Source organism: Eurytemora carolleeae, unplaced genomic scaffold (genome assembly GCF_000591075.1).
Source record: "Eurytemora carolleeae unplaced genomic scaffold, Eaff_2.0 scaffold81, whole genome shotgun sequence".
Lineage (NCBI taxonomy): Eukaryota > Metazoa > Arthropoda > Copepoda > Calanoida > Temoridae > Eurytemora > Eurytemora carolleeae.
The window spans coordinates 137,818-161,156 of NW_019396041.1; the positions used below are offsets into that span (position 1 = coordinate 137,818).

Consider the following 23,339-nt stretch of genomic DNA (forward strand, 5'->3'; position numbering starts at 1 on the left):
GAGATATATTATAATAGTTCATTTTTTACCTGGAGATATATTATAGTAGTTCATTGTAAACCTGGAAATATATTATAGTTATTCATTTTATGTCTAGAGATATATTATAGTAGTTCATTTTATGCCTAAAGATATATTATAGTAGTTCATTTTATACCTGAAGATGTATTATAGTAGTTTATTTTTTACCTGGAGTTATATTATAGTAGTTCATTTTATACCTGGAGATGTATTATAGTAGTTTATTTTATACCTGGAGATATATTATAGTAGTTCATTTTATACCTGGAGATATATTATAGTGCAGTCGGAACCAGAAATTTTTAGAAATGTTTGATGTGCTATTTGCACCGATTTTGGTCTCATTTAATGCGCTTGTCCCGATCAGACCAGACGTTTACAAACCAATGAATGAATTAATCAATTAAAAAAATTATGAATGTGTTTCATTAGCTGAATATAATCAAATACTGCTCTAGTTCTGCCTATACACAGAGATTAACCTTTACAGTAGGGATCCTAGAACTTTCTACAGTGTCCCCTGATCCTAAACAGGGATACAGGGAATGCAGGATACTGGGACTGCAGGGATACAGGGATTACAGGATACTGGAACTGCAGGGATACAGGGAATACAGGATACTGGGACTGCAGGGATACAGGGAATGCATGAATACAGGGAATACATTAAATCAGGAAATGCAGAGATACTGGGAATGAAGGAATACAGGGAATGTAGAGATACTTGGAATGAAGGAATACTGGGAATGCAGGGATACAGGGAATGCAGGGATACAGGAAATGAAGGGATACTGGGAATGCAGGGACACAGGGAATGCATAGATACAGGGAATACAGGGATACAGTAAATGCAGAGATACTGGGAATGCAGGGATACAGGGTATGCAGGAACACTGGGAATGCAGAAATGCTGGTAATGCTGGGATACATGGAATGCATGGATACAGAGAATACAGGGATACTGGGAATACAGGGATTCTCTAGGAGTGCAAAGATACATGGAATGCAGAGATACACGTTATACAGGGATACAGGAAGTGCAGAGATACTGGAAATGTATGGATCCTGGGAATGCAAGGAATGCAGAATTACAGGGAATGCAGAGAGTGCAGGGATGCTGGGAATGCAGAGACAACGTGAATGCAGAGATACCGGGAATTCAGGGATAAAGGGAATACTGTGACTGATACAGGGAATACGCCTGGGCGGGGATACAGGGAAGTGAGCAGCTTCAAAACTATGAGTTTATGACGTCACTGTTCACTATATAACCCTAGTGTCGGGTGCAAAAAATAAGTTTAGCATAAACAACACTATCCACGATATTCCGGTCAATAAACTGCAGTGGGACCCACAAAAGATGAGACTTCAGAGACAAATGTACGAAATTAACACTATCATTTTTTCTTTTATTTTCGGAAGCCCAGAGAATAATTCTAACAGTAGCATGATTATAGTTTACAACCTTGATTTGAATTGTAGGACTTACAATGGAACATAAACTTGAATGTCGTCTTCGTTGATCCAGGATTTTTAATTATAGAAAACTCTATTACACACCGGATAAAGGGTTGGGGACATCCGCCCGACCTACCAAAATAGTTTCGTTCAAAATATCTCTCAACAATTTTAATTATTTTTAATTAAAGGATCAAATATGCTAAAGTTGTAAGCAAGGCAATTTTGTTGAAAAAAGTCTTATAGCTGTTTAACTATTTGAACACATTCATATTTTAATCGGAAAACTAGAGTGGGACAGAAGTTCAGAACTTGAAAATTGTATCTCTCTTTAGTTAGCGTAGGGACTGAACCCCTCCCCCACCCCCACTGTATACACCATGGTGGGTTTGAGGAGGGGGAAGAAGGTTTAAAATATTTCTTTATACTCTCCCCCTCCTCTAATTAAAATATTATTAAGTATTAATAAACATAAAGTAGAATTAAGAATAATACAACGATGTGATCAGTTTAAAAAGAAAATTTTGAAAGTTTTGAACATCCCTAGTCAAGCCGTAGAAGTGTAGGCTTGTAGGTTTGGAGAGCTTAACGCAGTTCAGACCGGAAGCTGAAGCTGAGCACCTGTAATCAGTCTACACACGCAGCAGTTAAACAAACGCTGAGACACAACAAGTCGCTTCAACAAGTCTGCTTTCGCGATATTATCGTGAAATTATTAGTTAAAACTTGAAGTGATAGTATGAATTTAACAATATCTTTTGAAATGAAAACTTTTTACCGATTATTTAAGTTTTACAAAATTACTAATATGTTGAAATGAGTAATCATGGTATGGATAATGATGGTTTGTATTGTATCTCAGAACAAGACATTCGAGGGAAAGATCCAGAGTTGGGAACTTTTGTATTGGATACTGATAATCCCAATCGCACGATCTCGATATTTATTGTGGGAACTTTTAAATTAAGGATTAAAAATATTTTGTTTTACATCTTCATTTTAGTTATTCCTCCAGTCATCAAAGCTCTCTTCAACTCCTGTCTGGGCAAAATTACCATGCGGGATATCGAATAAAGATTAAATTAATCTGCAGATTAAAACAAAATATCGAGATTAAGTATTGAGCTCGATGTTCACAATACTCGAGTTTTCAGCTCAGAGTAAGTGGAGTGGGTACAACACGTCGATTATAAAAATGTCGAATAACAAAACGTCGATGATAAAAACGTCGATTGCTACAAACCCTCGAAATATTGGTAGAGGTGTGGGAAGGCCCACTAACAGGATGTACATTTTCTTATATTCAATAATTTCATCCTCTACATATCCGGAAAATTAGATACAAAGCTATTCTTAATTATACATCAATTGAAAATTATACGTTTGCAACATAGATTAATAAGCACTTTAGTATGGAAATAATGCTTTCCAGGCATAGATATTAGATAATTCAACCTATCCAACAAAAAGTTTATTCGTTATCATTTAGATTTTTAATTGTGTAATACCAATTTACTAATTATGTCATGGGTGTTGATTATATACATTTGTAAGAAATCTGTTAGGTAGTTGGTTAACTGTGTGTTTGTTCGTTTGGTTAGTTGGTTGGTTGATTGATAATTTGGATAATCGGTTGGCTGGTTTCTGTAGTTAAGTACTTGGTTACTTGGCTGATTGGTTGGTTTGCTGATTGGCTGATTGGTTGGTTAAATGGTAGACTGGTTGGTTGGTTGGCTGGTCGACTAGGTGGTTGGTTGACAAGTCGAATGGTTGGTAGTTTTTTTATTGGTAAGCTTGTTTCATCGTTGGTTTTCTGGTTGGCTGGCTGGGTCTATTACAGTTTTAAAAACTATAAAAAGTTCAAGAGATTATATAACCTTAATTCGTATATGAATTCCCTAATAATTTTTAGTAAAATTTTTAAAAGTATTTTTACACTGGAATTTAAACTGTTGAAAAAATGTAAATTAAGCCAATTCAATAACAAATTTTATTTTTTTTTTAATGAAAAATTATTTTTTAAAAAATCAATTCATTACTTTACAATCTTTAAATGATTTTTAATTTATAAATACACGAAAATGAAATTTAATAATTACGTTTTAGTTGTCCACTAACTGAAAAGGATTAGATTTAAAGATTATAAATTATATTTATTAATTATTATTTAATAAGTTTTTCACTTTTGTCTGTTTAGATTGATTTTATAAGTTTTTGTCTGAACTTGTTCAGGAAGAATGGTTTTTATTGTTTTTACACCAAAGAACCGAGTTAAGAAATATTTGACATTTTCAGATTCAAAAACTGAATAACTGAATAAAGACAACAAGACAACCAGAGGGAGGGGGGGGGGGGGTCTTTAGAAGTAAATAGAAGAATCCCACTTTTTTGAAGAGGGGGTGTTTTGTATACATGTAAGAATGATACATAAAAGAAAGACGATTTTTTTATGTTGTCACCCAGATTTGATAGTTCAGTCCAAGGTTGTAATGCAAGGAAAGTTAATTACAGTTGCGTATACTCTGAGTATATATTGAAACCAGTTCTCTCTGGGCAAAATTTGTAAACAAGAATAGATCCATCAGTGTTCGTTTAGTATGCGAGGAGGTTAAAAGCATTAAATTTTGATAATTTTGATAATTCACTTAATAGTTTCCTATGACCAGAATATTGCATTGCTTTTTATGTGAAAGATGAATCCCATGTCAGGGTTCAACATCCGTCTTGTGTTTACATTACCGCCCAGTGACAGTACCCTGCAGTACAAAAGATGCGTACACCTTTGAAATAACTTTCCTAGCATTAAATCCTTGGTTCAGTCCTTGTCCCACCCCGAACGCATCATAACCCTCTGGTTACTTCCTAGGTAGATTATCTTTGCCATATATGAGGGTTATGTTGGTTTCTTATATTAAATAGAATTGTTTTATAAACATAACATTAATATTAAAGTGTACGTTGTATAGATGGAATAGTATTGTATTTGTTCCTTGTGATATCGTATGAACTGTAAACAGAAATCAAATAGAAGGAATGAAATAATGTTTGTAGATCCAGACTTTATATTCATCCCCAATAAGAAGTGCATTCATATTTATGAGTTTTGGTTAAAATTCACTCTTGATGTAATCGAACGCATCACTAAGTTTACCAGTAGGAAATAGAAGTTCGCCATGGAATTTCTGCTCTTCGGAATTTCAGTTTCACCAATTGTAAAATTTATTCTGCTAGGTACACCTGATCTGATCTTGGATTTTATTTTATTTTGAATTTTTTGATGGTTTCTCAAATATGTTGTTATCAGGAAAAAAACGTCAGCAGAGGACAGAGTAATAATTTTCTCTCCATTCAGATTAAATCCATAATTATTCTTACTCTGTAGAAATTTAATGATTGGATTGAAAACTATCAGAAATATGATGGGACTAAGCGGGTCACCTTGAAATATGATGTGATGGGACTAAAGCGGGTCACCTTGAAATATGATGGGACTAAGCGGGTCACCTTGAAATATGATGGGAATAAAGCGGGTCACCTTGAAATATGATGGGAATAAAGCGGGTCACCTTGAAATATGATGGGACTAAAGCGGGTCACTTTGAAATACTCCTCTGTTAAAGGGAAACCCATCAGTAGAGAAGTTGTCCATAAATACATTAGAAAGTTGATTATGATATAGGGTGTTGATATAAAGCTGAATTTCTGCAGGAACCTTTAATCTTTTGAGGGTATGTTTGATGATAGGGTATGGCACTGATCCAAATGAATCTTCTAAATCGAAAAATGTTACATGGACCATTTTCTTATTTGTCTTTGCTTGGCTTCTAATCTCTTTAAGGCCTTCTGTACTTTCTCATTAATATAATTATTCACTGTTAAAAGCTTGGTCAGTCTTTTTGCAAGGAGGAGATGGTAAGTTTTCGCAATGGAAGATGTAAGAGAGATCATGCGAAAGTTTCCTGGGTCATTAGTCGGTCCTTTCTTGTGTAGAACATTCACTTTATTATTCAGGGTGGCTAACATGTGGTAAAGCCAATTGAATTTGAAAAACATCTTATACGGGATACCATCAGAAACTAGGAGAGAGCATCCAGGGGCTACTCACGAATAGATCGAGACCAGATCTGGTCGCGAAACAGATAGATAGATAGCCAGAACTTGTTAGATAGATAGCTAGAATTGTTGAGACAGTTGATAGATAGCTAGAACTTAATAGATAGTTAGATAGATAGCTAGAATTGGTTCGATAGATAGATTGAGAGCTATAACTGGTTAGATAGTTAGATAGATAGCTATAAGTGGTAGATAGATAGATATATAGATAGATAGATAGATAGATAGAATTGGTTATATATTTAGATATATATCTATAACTGGTAAGATAGTTAGATAGATAGTAAGTACTGGTTATATAGTTAGATAGATAGTTATAACTGGTAAGATAGTTAGATAGATAGCTATAACTGGTTAGATAGATAGCAAGAACTGGTTAGATAGTTAGATAGATAGCTATAACTGGTAAGATAGTTAAGATACTTAGATATATAGCTAAAACTGGTTAGATAGTTAGATATATAGCTAGAACTGGAGGCTGGAGGATGAAAATCAATATGTGAGTACAGTCCTCCTCTATACCTGAGACAGTAACCAGCTGTGTTTAGACACCACACCCTCTTACAACCTTTATACTGTACATAACTATTCACACTGTACATTGTACACAAGCAGATACAGTACACTATGAGAAAACCTGTACACTCTACAATGTCCACTGTACACATTTTTACAGTCTGTATAAGCAGACACTGTAACAGTGATTGTACATAACAAACACACTCTGTACCATGTTTGCAACAGTTTAGATATTGTACATAGATAACCATACACATTTCTAACCGTACTGTAATTAACCATTAATAACAATGAAGGAATTGAATGTATCCATCTTATAATTAGCTATTTTAGAACCTTGGAATTCATTGCAAAAGCTTACAGTCAAAATATCTGAAACTTAATTATATTGTAGTAGGTTAAACAGAATAAAACTACGAATTACTGAATACTATACGGTTCTTTTCTACAATATTGCAAATTAAACCAATTTTGCTTGCAATGTTAACCCTATAAATTCCCTTTTTCTCTCTAGTGACAACTGTTTTTATGTTTTTAATCTTGAATATTGTAACTACAGTGAGAGCCAGAAAGAAAAGATGACTTTAAGACTCAAGTCATGACGTTAGATAGTCCAATGAACATGACACACATCACTTTTGCAGTGTAAACAGACCCATTTAACTTAATGAGTAATTACATGTGTTACTAGTGAAACAATTTGCTTTGTAACAACATCAAATACACTTAAGTATTGTTATAATGTCGTCTTCCTATTCCACAGTTTTCTGGTTCTCACTGTATATTTTCAAATGATTTTTATTTTAGACTTTTTTGATCTATTTTTAATTTAATTCATGTACTAAGAGGAATATATAAGTTTACAATAAATTAGTTTGAAGTAAAAATGAAAATAACAAAATATTATTAAATGATATTGAACGAAGACGATATAAAAATACAATTTAGTGAATTTTCAGATAAGTTTAAAATGAGAGAATGGCGTTGAATATTAAATATGTAGCAATCTACATACCTTGCTGTATTGTTTCTACAGTTAGTCAAGCTTAAGGAAATCAGCTGTAGAAGAAGTTTAGCCCTTGCCTAAACTATCCAGCCCTTGTCTAAACTATCCAGTCCGTGTCTAAACTATCCAGCCCTTTTCTAAACTATCCAGTCCGTGTCTAAACTATCCAGCTCTTGTCTAAACTATCCAGCCCTTGTCTAAACTATCCAGCCCTTGTCTAAACTATCCAGTCCGTGTCTAAACTATCCAGCCCTTGTCTAAACTAGCCAGCCCTTGTCTAAACTATCCAGCCCTTGTCTAAACTATCCAGCCCTTGTCTAAACTATCCACCGCTTGTTTAAACTATCCAGCCCTTGTCTAAAGTATCCAACCCTAATCTAAATTATCCAGCCCTTGTCTAAACTATCCAGCACTTGTCTAAACTTTCCAGCCCTTGTCTAAACTATCCACCACTTGTTTAAACTATCCAGCCTTAGTCTAAACTATCCAGCCCTTGTCTAAACCATCAGCCCTTTTCTAAACTATCCACCCCTTTTCTAAACTATGCAGTCCTTGTCTAAACTATACAGTTTATGTCTAAACTATACAGTCCTTTCTAAACTATGCACAGCATGTCTAAAATATGCAACCCTTGTCTAAACTGTTAACCGCTTGTCTAAACTATACAGTCCTGACCTGCTATTTGGGTCTAAACTGTTCAAGACAGAATAAAGAAATCTAAAGAATGTATTTACAGAATAATTGATACAATCAATAAATAAATAGATCCTATTTTACTAAATGATTCCTAAATGTATAGATGAAAAAATAAAACAGGAATACATCACCAAATACAGAATCTTTAAAATATTCAGAAGAGCATAAACCAATTATTCCCTAGTTTAGAGCAAAAAAACATTTTCTTGAACAGCTGATCCACAGATTCATATTTTTGTATGAAAAGTGGAAGACAACGTATCTGTTACATTAAAACAAAATCAGTCTGTATGTCCAGGTTAGAAAAAATAAAAATTGCGCTTTTCTAAAAAAGTAATCAAATTTTTTTTATAAAAACCTCCAAAGTTTTTTTTTTAATTAAATGTCAGAATTCTAAAATCTTTAAATCTCACAATTAAAGGTTAAAAGTTCGGGAAATTACAAAATGCCACGGGCTTTATTTTATTTACAATTCATTCAGCAACATAGTTGAAATCAAAACAATTGTACATTGATTTTTTGTAAAATGAATTCCAAAAAAGTTTAACAGTTCGTAGAAAATGTCCAGCTAAACAGCTTCATTGCATTATTAACCTGTATTTTGAGAATGATTTTCAAGAAAAAAAAAGAAAACGAAACTCACTCCATTCTCTGAATTGAATTGCAGATAAACTAAATGAAAGGCTCAAATCTACCGTTTAATAAACTTACAAGAAAACTTTTAATCTATTTAATCTAACAATTAAACAGTATTATTCACAAGAGAACAGATTTCAAGACAACTGAAACCAGATCCAAAGGAAATTATAAGTCTTTGCTTCAAACTCTGATTTTCTAATCGATATATGTTTGTAACTAAGCTGGAAATATCAAAAGTTTACACCATCAGGTTGCAAAGATGTATGAATGAGTTTGTGGCAAAGACTCAATTCCTTTATATGTTTATATTTTGTACAGGGTTTAAGCTTTAGATTGTGGTATTTTAAATGTCACCAATCATATTGTTTTTAGGAAACATTACATATAAATTTGAAATTGCTTTAACCTGAATTGAAATAAAAAATGTTGAAAGCATCATTATCTTCTTTTAACTTACAGAAAGAAAAGAAAGAATGCTAAAAAGCACCTTCGGAGTTAGATAAAAAATACACTCTTGACTAATTTTTCAAAAATCTAGAATACTACTGTTATTGTGTTCAAAAAAATCATATAAATGTTTTTACTACCTATATTTATGTTTTCAGGAGAACACAGGACCGTGGGACTGCTGTGTAGACAGCGACACGGACTGTGTCGCAACTCTTGTTCAAGTCGCCAGGTATATTATGATTATTATAATTATTATTATTATTATTATTATTAATTAATTTCCATCCTTTGGTGGTTATTTTTGATGGGGTCTCGGCCTTGATTTCCACGGAATGATGGTTGATCTTTTATTTATTTATTTATTTATAGCCGGCCAAACGGCTTGACCGATTGGGTGGCCGAGGGGGTGAAATAGGCTAAAAAAGTAAAAAAAATTTCAAATTTTTTTGAAAATATTTTTTTATTTTATAAAAAAAATCCACGGGCAACGCCGGGCCCTTCAGCTAGTTTTTTTCGAATTCTGTTCTTTAGTTCAAAATGAAAGTTAATATGAAAAAATACCTTATGATAGAAAACTGGGAAAAAGGGCTGAAGTAGAAATAGTTTTATATCAAGTTATCTCTATATCTTCATGATACGCAAATTATTTGGTTCATTTGTTGGGAAAAAAAAAACTAAATTATATTATTTTTGAATTGAACTAAAAATAAAAACATTTAAAAAAAGATTATTTTATTGGTCAGTAACATAATCTATATATGTATACGTATTTAACTTGCAAAGCATATCTCTATATTATATAATTTATTTTACAAGTGCAGATTTATTTGCTATCCCAATCAAATTTGAAATAACAGATTTTGGGACGCCCAAACTTAATTTAGTAATTTCTCAATGAAGCAAAGTTTTGTCTTACAATATGCATCTTTTAAAAAAGATTTTAAATTCTCCAAGTTGAAATGAAAAATTTTTGAATTTTATTTTGATTAATGTTAGATCAGATCTGAAATTGAAATCAAACATGAATTCCATTAGAAATTAAATTTTCAATCATTACCGCTTTACACATTATTTAATTCTCGATCAGAAATTTATGCTGTGCTGTGCTATAAATTCACAATGCTTCGCTTTCTTTTCAGCTTGCTCTTTGGATAATTCGAAGGGACTGTGACGTAATTTCAAGTGGCCCTACATGCAAAAAGGACAATGCCGAGTAGTCAAGTCAAGTCGAGTAGAAAGTTTTCTTTTCTTCAAACAAACCGGAACCCGCTTGAGTTTTTCTTTAACACTGTGCTTGACTCGACAGAAATTATACTTTAAAGAAAATAGGAATTTGGGGAACTGCCCTTATTCCCAGAAATTTGGTGAATTTCCCAGATTCCCAGATATTTAAAGAATTCTCCTGATTCATAGGCATCAGGTGAATTCACCAGATTCCCAGGCTTTTTGGGGAATTATCCAGATTCACCAAATGTCTGTGTATTTGGGAAATTTCCCAAAATTGCTAGGCAGTTGAGAAATTTCCCTTAGTTGAAAATAAACCATCCTCAGATTCTCCAAGATATTTGAGGATTTCCCCAGATTCCAAGGTATTTTGGGAATAACCCAAATTCCTTGGCATTTTGGCAATTCCACAGATTTTCCAAATTCCTCAGATACCCAGGCATTTAAAACATTCGAAAGAAAATTTTTATTTTTTACCACTTTTAAAAAGTAAGTGAACAATCATAATGGTTTCAGTAGATTAAAATAAATATGTCTGATATCCTTCATCAGTCAAAGTTTTAAAGGGTACCGTTGTGAATCGGGGATGGTCCTCTTTAAATGGAAGATCACTTGAAATTACGCTTAGTCCCTTTAAAGTTGCAATGTTATGCTATAATTGTATTGTAGCTGGACGGAGAACATGATCCTGTAAACAGACATAACATTTAATACAAAAATGTCGATTAGGTTTTAAATAATTTTCAAATATTTCTAGGTTCATGAGATAATAGGGAAAGGACCTTTTAGCGTTGTGAGAAGATGCGTTCACAGGCATACAGCACAGGTACTTGATTTATATTAATTGTATCATGGATGCCTTTAATACAGGGGATATTAGTTCCAAAACTAACACTTGACCTATCTCTCCCATTTCTAACACAAAGTGTTAGAAATGGGCCAAGTGTTAGTTTTGGAACTAATGTCTCCTGTAATAATCTGTAAAAGGGGATGGTATGGGGGCTATTCCTCATTGAACCCCTGAAAGGGAGGGGGAGGCTATTGCTCTCCGTGGAAAAGCTCCCTCTTTTTTATTCTATCTATCTATCTATCTATCTATCTATCTATCTATCTATCTATCTATCTATCTATCTATCTATCTATCTATCTATCTATCTAGGAGTTTGCTGTAAAGATTGTAGATGTTGCCAAGTTTACCTCTAGTCCCGGTCTATCTCTTGATGATCTGAAGAGAGAAGCAACAATATGTCATATGCTGAAACATCCACATATTGTAGAACTACTAGAAACTTATTCAAGGTAATGGGCCGGGGGGGTCTATGGTTTAAGAAAAAATAAAAAATTTCCAAAATTGGAATGATGTCTGTTCGAACTTGAACTTTAGAAGAGAATTGTTTGAATTTATTTTTTTGGAATTGTATATTCGTAATTTCAACGTTACACAGGAATTAATATGTCCATGTTTTAGCGAAGGAATGCTCTACATGGTGTTCGAGTATATGTCCGGTTCAGACCTTTGCTTCGAGATAGTCAAGGTATAACTGTTTAGCGATTGTAGGAATAAAAAGAATGTATACGATAATAAGAATATGAGGGGATAAAAATGTATACCTAATGTATTGGAGGGGATACAAATGTAGATCTAATGTATCAAAGGGGATACAAATGTAGATCCAATGTATCAGAGGGGATACAAATGTAGATCTAATGTATTTGATGGGATACAAATGTAGATCTGATGTATTGGAGAGGTTACAAATGTATATCTAATGTATTGGAGGGGATAAAAAATGTAGATCTAATGTATTGGAGGGGATACAAATGTAGATCTAATGTATTGGAGGGGATACAAATGTAGATCTAATGTATTAGAGGGGATAAAAATATAGATATAATGTATTAGAAGGGTGCAAATGTTGATCGGATTTAAAATTTAGGGGATACAAATAAATGTAAATCTGATGTATTGCAGCGCATATAAATGAAAATTTGATTTATTGCAGCGAATACAAATGAAAATCTGATGTATTGCAGTGCGTATAAACATAGATCTGACTTAACTGACTTTAAAAAAAGTATTAAACATATTTTCTATTTGAATGACTAAACATTGTCTAATTTTCAGAGAGCAACTGCTGGGTTCGTTTATAGTGAAGCAGTGGCAAGCCATTACATTAGACAAATCCTACAGGTAAGGGAACTGATATCAAGGATATCAAGGGAGGGGAGGAATATACTTTATATTTGAAAATTGCATTTATATCTTTAACTTTAATCATTATGGTTCTTCTTGCAAACAAGATGTTGGAAAGGATTTGCCTCAAGCATGCTCTACAGTTACAGTTAGATTGTATCCTAGAGGTCCTGGTTGAAAGTTAATGGACTCCTGTGGAAGACGATGCCTGGCCGCGTTAAACTAGTTCCACAAGATTCAACAGAATGAGATAGAACGGATACGGGGCATTAGCACTGATATGATCTCTACAGTCTACACGTGCGATATCGATATTGACTCTAGTTCTGAACCCTCTAGTAATAAGTTATAAGAAATATATATACTGGAAGTTATCTATGCGTTTTATTAGAGTCTGACTCACGTCCTCTATACTCCTACCTAAAAGTCCATTTTCTTCCATTAAAAGTATATTTATCGTATTTGCTATTTTTATGTTGTGTTAACTGTAATAAATATTGTTGTATATAAGATCCCTGGTTTTAGTTTTGACGAATTTTGAGTGATACATGAAAAATGTTCATTTTAGAACTTAAAGAAAAATTGTAATCGAGGTTCGATCAAGAAAAAGATTCAAGTTGATCTCAAGATGTATTGATACCCCCCTCCCTCTTCCCCTTCCCCCCTCAACTTCAATCATTCCTTCAGAAAGGGGAGGTGAAGGGTTTATGTATAACTTTTGTCAACAAGAGCGGAATATTAATAAATAATCATCTCAAAGTAATCTCTCCTCTCTTCTTCTCCCAGTAAGAAATAGTGTATTTAGGACTGAAATATTGTATGTTTAGGACTGAAATATTGTATGTTTAGTTAGACTCTGAAATATTGTTATGTTTAGGACTGAAATATTGTATGTTTAGGACTGAAATATTGTATGTTTAGGCTCTGAAATATTGTATGTTTAGGACTGAAATATTGTATGTTTAGGCTCTGAAATATTGTATGTTTAGGCTCTGACATATTGTATGTTTAGGCTCTGAAATATTGTCATGATAACGACATCATTCATCGAGATATAAAACCTCACTGTGTTTTGCTTGCAAGTAAAGAGAATAGTGCCCCTGTTAAACTAGGTAATTGTGCTTCACTAAGTACAGAGGGAATTAGAAAAAATATAATTCGTGTCGTCTTTTTCTTTTTATTATGAAATATCGCTTATGTTTTGTAATTTGCAACTCAATTATTTCTAAAAATGTGCTCTGAGCTCGGAACTTTTGTTAATCTTTCACGCTTGATCTCAATATCCAACGTTGGTACTTTTGAGGATCAATGCTTGATCCCTCACTTAATCGAAGAGGAATCAAATTAATCCGAAGGTATGCATAAGATGGAGATTCATCCATATGAGGGATCTTCAATAAGTTTTGCGAATTTTTTAAGGTACTTCTAGACATCTCAAACTTTTCTGATCAGATATTTCTGATATTTTTACCGATTCAATTTTCTGACCAGCTAATGTCGATCAGATAATATGTTGGACGCAATTAGCTTTCTCACATCCTAAATATTGTATCTATATACTCAAACATTATCCATTTATACGTGCTATAGAGGTTGGATAAATTTAAAAGTCAAAGGAGGGCTTAAGGGTTTTTATAGTTGTAATCTACGTTTCAGCAAACCAATTAATATCTTTTCCAAAGACCATGAAAAACTACCTTACCAATTCAGGATATTTTGCAGGGGTCTAGAAGTACTTTAAAAAAAAATTCGCAAAACTTATTGAACATACCTCGTACAACACAAAAGTGCTGGCTTTTGAACATTTTAAGAAATGTATCCGTTGCAACAATTAGAAACTTCAAAAGAAAGATCGAAGACGACATTTATTCCACATTTTCCAGGGTGCTTTCCGCCCTTCTTTCATGGAAGGATTTTAACTTTTTGTTGTGATTTCTGCATTTTAGAATAGAAAACAGTAGCAATAATAAAATTTGCATATTCCATGCAGGATATTTGATACTTTATCATATCATATCCTTTAAAAATGAAAAAAAATTAAGACTGGTATTTTCAAATTTCTTTTTAAAACTAGTTTTTACCAGTTGACAAGCACACACATTAATTGCTTTCCGATCGTTTTCTTAAACAGGAAAATCAACAAATTCTAGACTTGCATTTTTATAAACTTTTTTGCTTTAAGCTTTTTTAGAATTCTTTAACATAATATTTGTCTCATCGGACCTTAAAATAGAATAAATTTATCTGAATACACAATAAAAAATCATGGAAACCTAAGATGTACTATAGTGTTCAGTATACAACCAAATATAAATATTGATCTGAGAGAATTCCATTTATAACATTTTGTCTCGATCTGGAAATTATGGAATTGTGAGTAAAATGCAGGAAAATAATTCTTTCCGAATTAAATAGAAATATGAAGTTTTATATTTTTTTTCCTCCGTAGCATGAAGAGAAGTCTATCTCTGAATTTAATGAATTTGAGCCGCGTCATAAATCCGCCAAAAACCGGTTTCAATTGAGCGCTGACTTAAATCTTGAAACATTGAATACAATTTTATGTGAAATCAACCATATTTGAGCCGCGGCTTAAATTTAAGCCGCTGCTCAAATTCTTTAAATTCGGCCTCTGGGTAGAAATATACCCAACAAGGTTTATATTTGGAAGTAGAAAACTTTCAAGTAAACTTTCAATTACTTTCCAAAGTCCAGGAACAAATCTGAAAAATTCTAAAGTTTTTCATTTTTCAAAACTTTTAAAATATCTAACATTCAAAGCAAAATAATGACTAATGAGTAGTACAGGAGTCCCTGAAGTAAAAAAAAAAATCTCATGGTTTAACATTTTCTTTAAATCTTGAAGGTTTACATCATCAGATTAGAAGATTTAAGATTACAAGAAATCAGTTTCTTTGAACATTTTATGAACTTTGCATAACAAATTTTCTTTTAATAATTTTTTTGCATCTCGTTAATGACGTATTGTTTTCGTCACAAAATTCTAAATATCTTTAAATATTCATGTCAAATGATGACTTTTAGGTGGGTTCGGAGTAGCAATACAGTTACCAAGTAGAGGAGAACAGAGTCAGCAGAGCGTAAACGGAGGAAGGATTGGTACTCCGCACTTTATGAGTCCTGAAGTTGTTATGAGAAAAGCTTATGGGAAACCAGTAGATGTCTGGTCTACAGGTTAGTGTAGAGAAAACCAGTAGATGTCTGGTCTACAGGTTAGTGGAGAGGAAACCAGTAAATGTCTGGTCTACAGGTTAGTGTAGAGAAAAACCAGTAGATGTCTGGTCTACAGGTTAGTGAAGAGGAGACCAGTAGATGTCTGGTTTACAGGTTAGTGTAGAGGAAAACAGTAGATGTCTAGTCTACAGGTTAGTGTAGAGGAAACAAGTAGATGTCTGGTCTACAGGTTAGTTTAGAGGAAACCAGTAGATGTCTGGTCTACAGGTTAGTTTAGAGGAAACCAGTAGATGTCTGGTCTACAGGTTAGTGTAGAGGAAACCAGTAGATGTCTGGTCTACAGGTTAGTGTAGAGGAAACCAGTAGATGTCTGGTCTACAGGTTAGTGTAGAGGAAACCAGTAGATGTCTGGTCTACCGGTTAGTGAAGAGGAAACCAGTAGACGTCTGGTCTACAGGTTAGTGTACGTAGAGGAAACCAGTTGATGTCTGGTCTACAGGTTAGTGTAGAGGAAACCAGTAGATGGCTAGTTTATTCCAGATTGTTTTTATGAATTCCTCTGCAACATACCATATTTTTATACATTTTTATAAATCATTATTTTACTTAACCCCGCTCCAAGCATAACACTATATATACATATATATATATATTCATACACCCGTTATATTATTTGTATGAATGTAATTCATTATTGTAGATATGTTAATATGTATAATATTCATGCCACGGTATACTTTGTCTAACATTAATTTAGTTAAATAATTAGTTGACTCTGCATTCCCCTCTTTCTCTCTTCCTCTTATAAGGTTGTGATGCGAAAATAAGATCTACAGAGAGAGAAAGGAATTTATAAATAAGTAAAAACAATTAATTCTGCTTATAGTCGGAAATTTTAAAGAGTATTATTTAACAAAACTTCCGAGATGGAATTTAAAGAATTTGAGCCGCGGTTTAAATCCGCCAAAACCCGGTTTAAATTAAGCGCCAGCTTAAATCTTGAAACATTTGATACAATTTTAAGTGGAACCAACCATATTTAAACCGCGGCTTAAATTTAAACCGCCGCTCAAATTCTTTAAATTCGGCGACGAGTTTCCTTTTTTGGATCTATACATAATTGTGTAAAGGAATTGAGTCTTTGCCACAAACCCTGATTTTCTAATTCCAATATCTTTAGTACCCAATGTCGTAGACCTTAGCTTTTTCAAACTATTAATTCTTTTACATTGTATAATCTTATTTTGAAACATCAAAGCTTCAAACCATCCGGTTGCAAATATATATGGATTCAAATATTTGAGATTGTTGCAAAGACTCAATTCCTTTACATCAAGAAATAGAAAAAAAGAGAAAGTAAACAAACCAAATGAAAAAATGCGGTAATTCAAATTATTTCTCAGATATTCTCAATTGTCTTTGTATTTTTATATAAAAACACAAATCTGTTTCATTAAACAAATTTAAATCAGGATATTTTTTGGACCTAAACTTTTCCGTGTGTTTTTTTCTTACAAAAAAAATCCAATCAAATACGTTTTTACAATCACTTTAAAAATAGTTTTTTGTTTACTTTAACGCTTAAAATCCCTAAGGATTCTTCTTTAGTCATGTCATATAGTTAGAAACAGAAAACTCTGGAATAGACAGATGACTTTTAGACTTCAGCCATGACTTTAAATTCTTAAATAAAACCCTTCTATTATATCCACAGTTGTTGGTTCTTACTGTATTATGATGACCATACTGTCTGGCTAAAAATGTGCAGTGTAGCGCACTGTAAAATTTCTATATGTTCATCAATTGTGTTCTATTTGGTTGTAGTAATGTATTCCTACATTAGTATTCTTTTGTTAAATATTTCCCTCTTCATGTTTTCTTGTTTTCCCCTGCATCCAACCAAACCAAACCCAACCAGCCACTAATTAGCGAATACTTCTTCCCAACCCTACAATCCTGAAAATTTACCGCTAAAAATCTATTATTTAAAATGAAAATATTTAGTTTTAACCTAAAATGATAAAATGTTAATTTTTAAACTAAATAATTACAAAGGAGTTGAGTCCTTGCCACAAACTCAAATATTCAAACCCCTTTATCTTTGGAACCTGCTGTTGTAAACCTTAGATATTTCAAGCTCAGAATATTTGATTAAACAAAAATCATAGTTTGAAATATCTAGGGTCTTTAGTTCCATAGCTATAGTGATTAGAAAATTAGCGTTTGTGGCAAAGACTCAATTCCTTTGAATACTGTATACTGTACTATACTAGTGTATAGTTTAATTTGCGGATAATGCTTTAAATTATAGTAACATAATAATGTAATTATTATGTTCTTCTATTTCAGGTGTTTTATTACATATCCTATTATCTGGTTCTATGCCGTTCTTAGGGACAAAAGATAGATTATACGAGGTAAATTATAGATTATACGAGGTAAATTATAGATTATATGAGGTAAATTATAGATTATACGAGGTAAATAATAGATTATATGAGGTAAATTATATATTATATGAAGTAAATTATAGACAATGCTGGGTAAATTTTAAATTATGCGTGCATGGTAAACTCCCTATAACATTTGATAGATGTTTGGAAAGTCCTTGGGCTCTACTTTAATAATCTGCAAAAAAAAATTTGAAATTTCAAATATTTATTGCAATATCAAGTTATTAAGCAAAAAATGTTTAAAAGCAAAAAGTGTTCGAAATATGATAATAATAAATTTTTGAGAAGCCCTTACCACGGAGAATTTAAATATGCAATAATATTTCCAAAATATTCAAGAACTTAATTTGTATTCAAGGAAAGCTGAAAATGTGCAAATTATCTTTAAATGCATCCGTGCAAAAATCGATACAAAATTTCTTCGCAACAATTTTGCAATCTCCTTCCTTATGTTCAAGGCTGTCCAAAAAGCTGTAAAAAGTATAAATCCAATGACCGGAACTAAATCCAATGACCGGAACTAGGTCTTAATACAGATTTTTCGGGTAAAGCTAGGTAAGATAAGGCATTCAGGCAGTATGCCTGAGGACTCAGGCATTAAGTATCAAAGTATAAGTATTAAGTATAAAGCGAGGGGCATGTGTTTGTTAGAAAAGTCACCAATACTTCAAAAAACGACAGGGGGGTCCTTACCCCCCCCCCATCCCCAGTCGGAATAGGGTTAAAGTAAATAATAGATAAAAATAGATTTGTCAGGGTGAATAGTAGATAATGAGCGATAAACGTGGCAAATAATATAAAGGTTTCAACACTTTCTCTGCTAGCAACCTTCTTATAGCAACTGTGAGACTAGAAAAATCAAGAGTTAGATATCTTTTAAGATTTTTATAAATAATAAGTTTTATTTTGCTTAGGTTGTTTGTGGTGGGAAACTTTATCTGAACACCGCTAGGTGGCAATATATCAGTGATCATGCAAAGGTATTTATTCATCACTGTTTTACCCTCATATTTGTTTTTGTTTTTTTAGCATGATTTAGATTAATTAGCAAAATTTCGTGTCCTTTTTTATATTTTTCTACTTTTATTGGTGGATTTCAAAAAAATTAAAAAGTATAATTTTTTACGACAACATAAATCTTTTTATGTGAGGTCCCGCAAAAAAGTTTGGCGCTATCGCTCCAGTTGTTTTGACAAACAAACCCTCGCGCAGACAAGCCAAACCAATGTTCTTTAATCTAACCCTTCCAGTCTCGTCATCAAAGATCAATCATAAAAAAAGCTCCGGGTCCCTTTCCGATTAATTAGGATTGAAAGGATTAGATTATAAACTATTAACTTCTGCGCTAAGTTGAAGAAAAATTAAGAATTCCTCTTAGCTTCAAGTTCGGCCAAACTTAGAAACTTTGAAACTTTTGAGCTCAACAAATTTATTGAATCTGTATTTTCTTCTGCTAAACTGTTTTAATTAAACTGCTGAAATGTTAACACGGGTAAATAAAAAAGAGTTCCGGACAATGCTTGTTTTGAAATTAATTTTAAATGAATTAAAGGGAGCGTACGCGTAATTTTCAGTTCTCCTCCCTGAAAATATGGCAATAAATGATTCAAAGATATATCCTTGAAACCTTTATCTGATCAATAATGTGGAAGATATTGTATTTATTTTAGGTTTACCATTTTTAATTTTGATAATTACTACATGTTTTCCTGTAGTGGAAATTCGCAAGTAATTTTGAAAAATACAACCCGCCAGTCAATGAAATTGTCATCTTTACATGGAGGGTCACTTAAAACTTCTTTTCTTATCATACCGTTAAAGGGACCAATATCATCAACTTTATTACTTTTACCACTCTTACTAATTTTACTAACTTTATTATTATTATTACTTTTACCAACTTTAACTAGTTCAACACTCTTTTAGCAATCAGTTCTCCGCACAAACGATTCTTCCAATTACTTCCTATTCATATTATGGTATTAATGTAAAGCATGTACTTCTCCACATCTGAATATTTCAAAAAGTAGATTAATATATATATATTTATTTATTTAGGACTTGGTTCGCCAAATGTTAACAGTATCACCAGAGGAAAGAATAACGGTAGAGGAAGCGCTCAATCACAGGTTTATTTCGCTTAAAGGGACTGTTTACTTTATCTCGAATGGACCTCCTTTAAAAGAGTTCCATACTCGTTTTAACAACGACACTCTTAAATCCTTTTTTGAGGAAAAACTCTGAGGTATTCTTATCTTGCCCTCTGAAAATTGACTTGCAGAATTTTATAAAGAGACAATTAAGGAAATTGCCATCTAATGAGCATATTAAAATAACATAAATATTATTAGATGGGTTCGGGAACGAGAAAGGTTTGCCCCAAAAATTCATCTTCATGAAGGAGTGGACGAACTCCGAAAATTCAATTCAAGGTTAGAATATTTATTTGTTTTAATGTCATTTTTTCTAATCATTACATTTGTTATATTTTCTCTGTATATTACACATTAAATGAGAATATAGTCTCAGAAATGTAATATTTAGTTTGACTGAAAAGGTATTGTTTACGTATTTTAAATCCCACATTCTACCATAATCTGCAAACTTAAAGGAAGTGTTTGCGAAAAATGAAATGGGGGGGGGGGGTATAGACTTAATGAGATAAAAAAGCGCTTTTGATCGCTACTAATCTTACTTCTATCTGTTGTGTCTATAAGGAGAAAATTGTTAAAAACGACTCACACGAAGAACGCAGTTTCCATACAAATTCGGAAAGATGCAACATTCAACTGAGATCGTAAACAAATCAATTTAATTCCAAACAAATCATTCAGATATTACAAACAGTAGTCATCAATTATTTTTCGACGCATTCTTATATAGTTAATATTTCATAATATTTTTGATTTTTTTTTTAATAGTTTTCGCTGGCGCTGGATTTATGTCGTCTTCATTATCAAAAATCCTCGAAACAGGAATAAATGTTTTCAAAAGTAACTCTCAGACCATGAAAAATACAAAATATTATGAAATATCAACTGTTTACGAATGCGTCGAAAAATAATCGATGGCTATTGTTTGTAATATGAATTGTTTGGAATGAAATTGATTTGTTTACGCTCCGAGTTGAATGTTTCATCTTTCTGAATTTGTATGGACACTACGTTTTTCGGTGTGAGTCGTTTTTAAAAAATTTTCTCCTTATAGACACAACAGATAGAAGTAATATTAGTAGCGATCAAAAGTGCTTTTTTATCGCATTAAGCCTATACCCCCCCCTTCATTTTTCGCGAACACTCCCTTTAAGATAAGAATGACCTTATGTGCTAAAGATGTTCCTGAGAACATCCAACACTCCGTTTCAAATGCAATGCTCATTAAAAAAAACCCGGGTTTTTCGTGAAGGACAGCTTTCAATAATGAATGATATTATTAAGAGTTTTCATGATTCTAGTCCTCAAAACATCTTTGATCAGTAAGACTGGTTTAGTTTTTTGTCTAATCCCAAGATGATGGGTCCGTCTGGTGTTTATTAAAATTGTAAAATGTTCTGTATCAAAACAATGTCTATCCTCTGACTTGTTTACATAACATTTTCCCGCTCTACAAATATTGCTTTTTTAAAGATATTTTAAAGTTTGAATAATTAAGATAAAGAGACTGTAACCACAATTTCAAGCGACCTAATATACAAAGATAGAATTGCCCGATTCACAACGGTACTCTGAAACGGGTTGTCTGATCAAGTATAAGTTAGATATAAATTTTCATTATTTTTTTTTAAAAAGTGATATTTTCATAATTCGGTTTCTCTTTAAAAGTTACAAAGCTAGCAAAAACGAAATTATCGTCTACATTATTGATCAGATAAATGTCTTAAGGGTACCGTTGTGAATCGGACTTTCCCATATTTGCATGGAAGGTGCCTTGAAATTATGCTTACTGTCCCTTTAAACTCTCTAAATAACTAATATATTTAGACGGAAACTAAAAGGGGCAGTGCTGGCTGCTGTAAGTTCTCCTAAATGGACTCTTTTTGATTCTGATCCTGTTAGGTTAGTTTTTATACTGATCCTGTCAGGTTAGTTTTTATTCTGATCCTGTTAGGTTAGTTTTTAAACTGATCCTGTTAGGTTAGTTTTTTACTGATACTGTCTGGTAAACGAACCGAATATTTTGAAAATGAACGGATATAACCATTAAATTCCAACTTGTTGAGGTTAGTTTTTAGTTAAACACGAAGGTTAACTTAATTTAAGTCTGTCCGCTGATCTAGCAACCGCTAGAGAAATAGTAACTTGGTCAATCCTAGAATTTAACATTTGTATGAAATAATTTCTCTCTCTAAATGCCTCTCTTTATGAAAATGTTAAAACGGCAAGAATCTCTTAGATTCCATAATTGCACTAATCCTTAAATCTTTTTAGTTGTGATGGTCTTGAGAACAGTGAAGATGAGATAACATCAGCAACAGTTGGTAGGAATTCTAAATTTTTCCAAACAAATTCTAAATTTATCCAAAATTCTGAGTTCTAAATTGAATTAAACATTTCGAAGAATTTGTTCATTCATCCAACTTTTTTGATTTTGTAAAACATAATGAGTTAAATTTAAGATCAAGTTGCATCTCTCACCATTAAATGTAAGGTGTACAATTTAAAATTTTAATTTATCAATTTTAACTGTATCTTGGTTCAGTACTGGACAGTTTGGATAATATTTACTGTATCTAAGTTTAGTACTGGATAGTTTAGATGATATATACTATATCTAGGTTTAGTACTGGACAATTTGAATGATATATTCTGTATCTAGGTTTAGTACTGGATAGTTTGGATGATAAATACTGTATCTAGGTTTAGCACTGGACAATTTGGATGACATACACTGTATTGTATCATGGTTTTGTACTGTATTGTTTAGAATAAATGTAAACTGTATTTAAGTTTAGTACTGGATAGTTTGGATATATACTGTATCTAGGGTTGTTAATCGTTTTTGTAAACGATCGTTAAACGATCGTTTTTTGTTTCGTTTTCCAAAACGATCGTTTCGTTTTCGGAAAAAACGATCGTTTTTAAAAACGATCCACTCGTTTTCAACTTTTAGAAAACAAATAGCGATCCTTTTTGAAAACGATCATTTTTATTCAAACGATTTGCGACCGTTTTTTATACGATTGTTTTTGAAAAAACGATCGTTTTTGAAAAAAAAAACATTGACAATTATGTTAACGATCGTTAACGAAGGGTCGTCGTTAACGAAGGGTCGTCTTTAACGATCGTTAACAAAAGGTCGTCGTTAACGATCGTTAACGAAGGGTTGTCGTTAACGATCGTTAACGAAGGTTGGTCGTTAACAATCACTAACA

General features: G+C 32.6%; 1 protein-coding gene across 1 annotated transcript in view; it reads left to right on the forward strand.

Moving 5' to 3' along the window:
* Positions 1 to 10,108: 10,108 nt before the first annotated feature.
* Positions 10,109 to 23,339, forward strand: part of LOC111700820 (peripheral plasma membrane protein CASK) — a 44,397-nt gene continuing 31,166 nt past the window's right edge. The window contains exons 1-15 of the mRNA XM_023471874.1: positions 10,109 to 10,123; positions 10,411 to 10,491; positions 10,884 to 10,952; positions 11,286 to 11,425; positions 11,595 to 11,661; positions 12,252 to 12,317; positions 13,333 to 13,432; positions 15,366 to 15,515; positions 17,865 to 17,932; positions 18,883 to 18,948; positions 20,027 to 20,097; positions 20,320 to 20,400; positions 21,949 to 22,023; positions 22,396 to 22,445; positions 22,784 to 22,816. Coding sequence (XP_023327642.1) covers positions 10,109 to 10,123; positions 10,411 to 10,491; positions 10,884 to 10,952; positions 11,286 to 11,425; positions 11,595 to 11,661; positions 12,252 to 12,317; positions 13,333 to 13,432; positions 15,366 to 15,515; positions 17,865 to 17,932; positions 18,883 to 18,948; positions 20,027 to 20,097; positions 20,320 to 20,400; positions 21,949 to 22,023; positions 22,396 to 22,445; positions 22,784 to 22,816 — 1,132 coding nt within the window. The remainder of the gene's footprint in view (positions 10,124 to 10,410; positions 10,492 to 10,883; positions 10,953 to 11,285; positions 11,426 to 11,594; positions 11,662 to 12,251; positions 12,318 to 13,332; positions 13,433 to 15,365; positions 15,516 to 17,864; positions 17,933 to 18,882; positions 18,949 to 20,026; positions 20,098 to 20,319; positions 20,401 to 21,948; positions 22,024 to 22,395; positions 22,446 to 22,783; positions 22,817 to 23,339) is intronic.